The 6913-nt window shown below is 45.5% G+C and overlaps 1 protein-coding gene across 1 annotated transcript; it reads right to left on the bottom strand.

Moving 5' to 3' along the window:
* Positions 1–245: 245 nt before the first annotated feature.
* Positions 246–5548, bottom strand: LOC131680500 (uncharacterized). The gene is made up of 2 exons (XM_058961211.1): positions 5398–5548; positions 246–5260 (listed from the first exon to the last, which is right to left on the bottom strand). Exons 1-2 carry the CDS (start codon positions 5546–5548, stop codon positions 246–248), a joined length of 5166 nt encoding a protein of 1721 aa, XP_058817194.1.
* Positions 5549–6913: the final 1365 nt, after the last annotated feature.

Raw genomic sequence — 6913 nt, 5'->3', positions numbered from 1 at the left:
TCATCGCGCGCAATTGTATATCCCACGTATGAAGATCTAAACCCACCTTAAACATAAATTTTTTATCTAGATCAGTTGTCTTAGCTGCAGTAAAATGCGCACCCAAACATAGCCGCCACCTTGAAACAACGTTTCAACTACTACTTCTACTATTGCTATTTCTACTACAATACTAACATATCAAATCAAATCTGTCAAACTTATCACAATACAAAGACATAACACAATATAAAAATGTATAAAAATTATTCAGCAAATCCCGTTGGTTTATCCACCTCATTGTCCGCATTCTCCAACGCTCTGTCGATAGTCGCTATCATAGGTTGTTGGCACAATTGCTGATCATCCGCAGGTAGGAGACATATTTGTGAAGCTGGACGTTTGACAACTCCGCTACACGTTCGAAGAACAACGACGCGCACGACGCCATCCTCTCCAGGGTTTGCTTCGATTATTCGTGCTAGAGGCCATCTTGTTGGGTGCAGTGAATCATCCCGAAGAATAACCATAGTGCCGGGCTTTAGTGGTGTGCTTAATCTTCGAAAAGGCTTTGAATCTCGCTGCAACTCCTTCAAATAATCGCTCCTCCATTGGTGCCAAAATTGTTGTGCTTTCTCTTGCAGTCGCTGAAACCTGTCCAGCCGGTTGAGTGGAATGTCCCGCAAATTGGGGTCCGGTATTGAGTGAAGGGAGCAACCGATTAAAAAATGGGCTGGTGTTAGTGCAGAAAGGTCACTTGTGTCTTCCGCCAAAGGTGCCAGAGGCCTCGAGTTCATGCATGCCTCGATTTGTGCTAATACCGTCACCATTTCCTCGAAATTTAGCAAGGAATTCCGTAGCTGCCGTTGTAGATGACGCTTCGCAATCTTCACCGCCGACTCCCAAAGTCCACCGAAATTGGGTGCTTTCGGAGGAATCAAATGCCAACGGATGCCTTCCGTCGCGCAGGTGTTAGTAATGTGATTCAGCTCCGATTGGTTTTGTAGACGCCTGTAGATCTCATGCAGCTCATTCCGTGCGCCGATAAAATTCCTCCCATTGTCGGAATGTATGTGCGATGGTTTTCCCCGACGTGCGATGAATCTTCGTAGTGCCGACATAAATGCTGCTGTCGAAAGGTCTCCCACAAGCTCGAGATGTGTGGCTTTAGTACTGAAGCACACAAAAACACAAATGTATGCCTTTGTGGGTGCTGCTTTCCTATGAGGGGCTCGCAGGTACACAGGTCCACAGTAATCAACTCCAGTATTGCTAAAGGCTCTGCTTGGTGTTACTCGTGCGTAGGGAAGCTGGCCCATAGGCTGTTTAACTGGTACAGGATTGGTTCGCGTGCAGTTGTAGCAACTTCTGATGATTCCATGCAGCAGTCGTTTTCCGTTTACTGGCCAGTATTGTTCCCGAATAACTGCTAGCATTAGTCGCGGTCCCCCGTGAAGAAGTTTGTGATGATAGTGTCGAGCCAGTAGTTTAGTGTAGGGATGATTTCCGGGTATTAATATTGGATGTTTGCTTTCATATGGCTCATTAGAATGCTGCAGCCGACCACCTACTCGGAGTAGTCCTTGCTCGTCTTGGAATGGGTTTAAAGCGCGTACAGTGGATCTTGGCGAAACGAGTTTTCCAGTGTGAAGATCCTTGATTTCCTGTAAGTATGACTCCGACTGAACTAACCGCAGGAGTAGACCTTTTGATCGTTCCAGCTCCTCCACCGTCAAAGTAGCGTTCAGGCATGAAGGTTGACCGAGATGACGCGATTGGCAATTGCGTCGGAAGCGAGAAATCCATGCAACTACGCGTAACATCTTGTTGAAGTGCGAATATCGAGTGAATATTTCGTTGTATTTTTCAGAGCATGTTGCTCCGGCCGCCACCGTTTCCCTCTCCATCAGCTCTTCTGGTACAGGCTCTAATGGGCTTTCACGTGGCCAGTTCTCCTCCGACTTGCTCAACCATTCCGAACCGATACTCCATAGCTTGCTTTCCAAAAATGCGTTGACGTGCATTCCTCTCGAGACAAGATCCGCAGGATTTTGTAAGCCAGGAACGTGTCTCCATGTGGCATTGCGTGTTGTTGTTTGGATTTCGCTGACCCTATTGGCGACGAATGTTTTCCAGTGGTAGGGTGGAGCTCGTAACCAATTTAGCACAACCGTTGAGTCCGACCAAAAGTGAACCGAGTTGAATTCCATTCCGAGTGCTTGGATGACCTTGTTGTATAAACGAGCGGATAACTGGGCGGCGCAAAGCTCTAATCTTGGGATGCTGAGTCGCTTCAGCGGAGCAACCCGGGATTTTGATGATATTAATTGTACTTTAACCGTTCCGTTCCTGTCCACTGTGCGGGCGTAAAGGCAGCAGCCATAAGCAACCTTGGAGGCGTCCGCGAAGCAATGAAGCTGTGTAGATATTGCATCCGGGAGAAAAACAAATCGATCCACCTTGAAGTACGATAGTTGCTCTATTTGAGGTCGAAAGTCTTCCCATAGTTCCTGTAGATCCTTAGGAACTTCGTCGTCCCAGCCGATGGGAATAAGCCACAAACGCTGCATAATTATTTTTGCTGTTATTACAACTGGTGAGATTAATCCCAATGGATCGTATAGCTGAGCGATGCATGACTGAATTTTACGCTTGGTGAGTATACCATCCCTTTCCTTAATGCTGAGATTGAACCTTAGACAATCTGACTCAGGCTCCCATATGATGCCCAATGTTTTAATCGTTTCATCTGGATTGAACTTAACAGAAGACTGGATCCCAATTTGATCCGAGGGTAATCCTTGAAGTACTTCTAGCTTATTGGACGTCCATTTACGCAGTGAAAAACCGCCACCTGCCATTAACTCGCTCATTTCCTTCCGCAATTCTATCGCTCCTTCCACCGTGTCATCGCCTCCAATGAAGTCATCGATGTAGTATCCTTTCGAAACCAGCGGCGCTGCTTTGGGATAATGCTGCCCTTCATCCTCTGCCAGTTTTATTAGCGTTTTTGTAGCCAAATATGAAGATGGTCCTAGTCCATAGGTAATGGTGCAAAGCTGGTAGGTTTGAATTGGCTCCGAAGGGTCAAATCTCCACAGAATTTTCTGTAAGGGTCTGTCGTCAGGGTGTACCATTACCTGACGATACATTTTTTCAATGTCGCCTACCAATGCAACAGCGTATTTTCGAAAGCGAATGACTATTTGCAGCAGCTCGTCCTGCAACACCGGCCCAACTAAAAGCGAGTCGTTTAATGAATTGCCAGACGACGTTTTAGCTGATCCGTCGAAAACCACCCTTAATTTTGTTGTTGAACTGGATGCCTTCAGCACTGGGTGATGCGGCAAGTAAAAACTCCTCCTCGTCTGCTGCTCTCCATCCGGGACTGGTTCCATGTGATGTAGTTGTAGATATTCCCTCATGAAACTATGGTACGCGGTTTTTAAATCCTCATTCTTTTCAAATCGCCTTTCGAGCAAATTGAATCGATGCAATGCAGCTGATTTTGACTCTCCTAACATTTGACCAATCTCCGGTTTCGTCGGCAAACGAACGATATACCGCCCCTGCTCGTTTCTGGTTGTCGTATTGTGGTAAAGTGTTTCGCAATCCTCCTCTTCGATGGACAGGGGTTTTCTATCGGCCATTTTCTCCACCTCCCAAAATCTTTCCACCAAGCGGTTCAGCGATTCGATGCTAGCACAGTTCGTAACAGTGATTCGAGAATGTGGTTGAAGGGAAGAGGCTCCAGCAATAACCCATCCAAAAACAGTTTCCACCACTAGTGGCAAATTATGTCCCAAATTAATCTGTCGGTTTGGCCGAAAGAAGGAAAAGAAGTGCTGTATTCCGAGTATAATATCCACCTCCCCACACACGTTAAATTTCGGGTCCGCCAATGACACGTTATCCGGGATGTTCCAAGCATTCGTATCGATGTTGTTGAGCGGCTGTTTCGATGTCACCTTGTTGAGCACTAAGAATTCCATTGTCACCGCATAGTCCGAGAGTCTGGATCGTGCCTCTGTTGTAACCATTTGGGTGCATTTGATAACGCCCGTGCCAACACCATGCACATTGATGTCCATTTTCCGTCCCTTCAAACGCAGCATCTGAGAGAGCCTTTCTGTCATAATGTTCGACATTGAACCACAATCCAGCATGGCTCGCGCCAACAGTTCATTACCGTGTCGATCAACCACCTTTACAACCGCCGTCATCAAAAAGGTGTTCAATCCAATCGCTGCAGTATTTACAAGTGTTGAGGTCGATGCGTTCTGGCCGGCGGCTTTACGATCGAGCTCAGCTTCCCGTGATGCCGATGCAGCTAACGTGACTGCTTTCGTTGTATCCTTCGAGCTAGGAAAACCTGGATGGATAATTGAAGGATGCTTTCCTTTGCAGGTACGACATCGGAATTTTGATGGACAGTTTTTCACAAAATGATCGGACCTAAAGCAGTTGCTGCACAAGCGATTTGAGTTCACCAGATCCAACTGCTTCTCGTGTGGCATCTTAGGAAAATCCTGACATTCAACTAGCCGATGATTATGCGAGCAAGCTACACATTTAAATACGCGTTCTTCTGCAGCTGCATGCGCATACACCTTTGCTGGGCCAAGTCGCTTGAATGGTTGCGCCGGTATTGGGGTTTGCGATGAGTGTGCAATGTTGACCTGAAGCGATTCGAATACCCGTGTCCTTCGTTGCAAAAACTCGATAAGCGCACCATAATTTGGATCCACAAGAGTCGATGCATGATCTTCCCATAATTTTAATGTGGCATCATCTAGACGTGAACAAAGCAAATGCACCATAATCGTGCTCCAACTATCCACAGGCTCTTGTAGCTGTTTTAAAATTTTGCTATGTCGTTCGAATGTGTCGATCAATCCATGTAGGGCGCTAGCTGATTCTCGCTTGATTTTCGGATGATCCAACATGGTATGCATGTGCCGTTTCTTGAGAAGGTAGCTGTTTGAGTAACGGTCAACCAAAATTTGCCAAGCCACTGGATAGTTCATGCAACTAATAGTAAGGGACTCGATGAGTTGGGCGGCTTCACCTCTAAGTGCTGCCCGGAGATAGTGAAACTTCTGTACGGTTGAAATTTCATTCGATGAATGGATCAACGCCATAAAGGTGTCGTGAAACGTCAACCATTGATTATAATCTCCGTCGAATTCCGGTAGGGTGATGGTTGGAAGCTTGACTCCAGGAGCATACGATGAGTTCGATTGCTGAGCACGGTCGGCAGGAAGTTGCTGTGATGGCGCATCTGGTATTTTCGACAATAAAGCTCCCTTCACACAAAAAACTTTGTTTCAAATTTCTCGCGCGTGGACATGTGTTGTGATTCGGAAACGAGCGATTCCTCGTGGCATTCGATGTCTGTTTGCACTTCCTCAAACGTACTCCAAAGTTTGTCCATGCTATTGAGGCGAAGGTTGATTTCATGCCGGTCTTCTTCACTGTTGCAGCGTTCTGAGTAATCCTCGCATCGATTCAGTGAGGCGAGAATGTTTGTTCGCTTCTGCTCGAGTTGTCTGATCTTTTTCTTCGTCATGGTGGTGGACAGTGTTACTGGACCAAGGCGAAATTTCCCTTAAAACAAAGATCCGGTAGAGACGTACGGAGAGAAGTAGGATTTTGGAATCACACTCACCTTTTGTAAGGCGGAATATGCCTTGTATGTTTATACAATCCGGAACAAACAACCTCAGCGATGTAAGCAGTTCGATCCGAGAAGATGATTCAGTGTGTAAATTGCCTTGCTAAAGGCGAGATATGCCTTGTATATTAAAATACAGCAGCTCCAGGTACATGCAATATGGCCCGGGAAGTAGTCCGTTACCTCCAATGGAAATTTGGGATTGGGGTTCAGTCCTTAGCCTAATAACCAGTAACAATGGGACACGACGCTCCAATTGTTCAGTACAAAATGGCGACGATTCTCATCAAATAATAGCATATAATGGGTACAATGTCCAGAGCCTTTGGGGTCCAAACGCCGGGATCCTGGTCACGGCACCAATTTTGTGTTACGTCTAGTGGCCAGCGTTGTCGGAAACCGAGCTCGAGGGGTCTTGGGTCCGATATGCTACTCGCAGACACCGATTATATCCAAAAATGTACCGAACAATAAACCACCGAATATTTCACCAGAACCGCATATCACAAACGGTAGGAACTCTTCTTCCACGAAATTAATTTATTTTCTATAAATTGAAACTCATTTTATTGGGAATTAATTAATTAATGTTCTATTACGGAGAAACTATTCCAGAAACGCGTCTGGTCGCTAAGACGGCTTGGGATCTGAATGCTGACTGGAACAATCATCGCGCGCAATTGTATATCCCACGTATGAAGATCTAAACCCACCTTAAACATAATTTTTTTTATCTAGATCAGTTGTCTTAGCTGCAGTAAAATGCGCACCCAAACATATAGCTAGTTGCATGTTTTAATACCAGAGGGCGAAAATTCGTTTGTTCCGATTTCGGAATTCCGGAGTAAGTAGAGGAGCCCGGGGCTAGTTGGCGGAATCCCTTTTCTCCATTTCTATTAGACATATAACGCAGCAACTCGTTATGTACCTCAAGTTATGTGAAACCAATCATCCAATTTGTTTTGTTGCAAAACATATTGCTTTGTAGAAGTATTCAGGGCCCATATACAATTGACGCCTCATCTTTTGCACTGCCAAACCGTGAAGGTCACACTATATCAAAATGCAGACACCGGTTCCGATTGTTCCCGAATTCCATGATATGTGCAATGTTCATCCGCATTTGATGTACTGCATTGATTATTATGCTTTTTATGTTACAGTGGATTTACGGTGCAAGACACAATAATTCGACAAATATTATTTTTGTTGAGTAAGCAACGACTTGTTACAACAATCTCTTAGCTCACTCGTTCTGTT

This window comes from Topomyia yanbarensis, chromosome 2, assembly GCF_030247195.1.
Source record: "Topomyia yanbarensis strain Yona2022 chromosome 2, ASM3024719v1, whole genome shotgun sequence".
Taxonomy (NCBI): Eukaryota; Metazoa; Arthropoda; class Insecta; order Diptera; family Culicidae; genus Topomyia; species Topomyia yanbarensis.
Note: the sequence above shows the minus strand (reverse complement) of the source record. Positions and strands in the feature narration are given on the sequence as shown.

Bases quoted from the DNA above. Each gene is read 5' to 3' on its own strand.
- LOC131680500 (XM_058961211.1), bottom strand. From the start codon at position 5,548: ATGACGAAGAAAAAGATCAGACAACTCGAGCAGAAGCGAACAAACATT. The intron at 5,261-5,397 runs GTACGTTTGAGG...CGAAAATACCAG, and splicing joins TAGCATGGACAAACTTTGGA to ATGCGCCATCACAGCAACTT.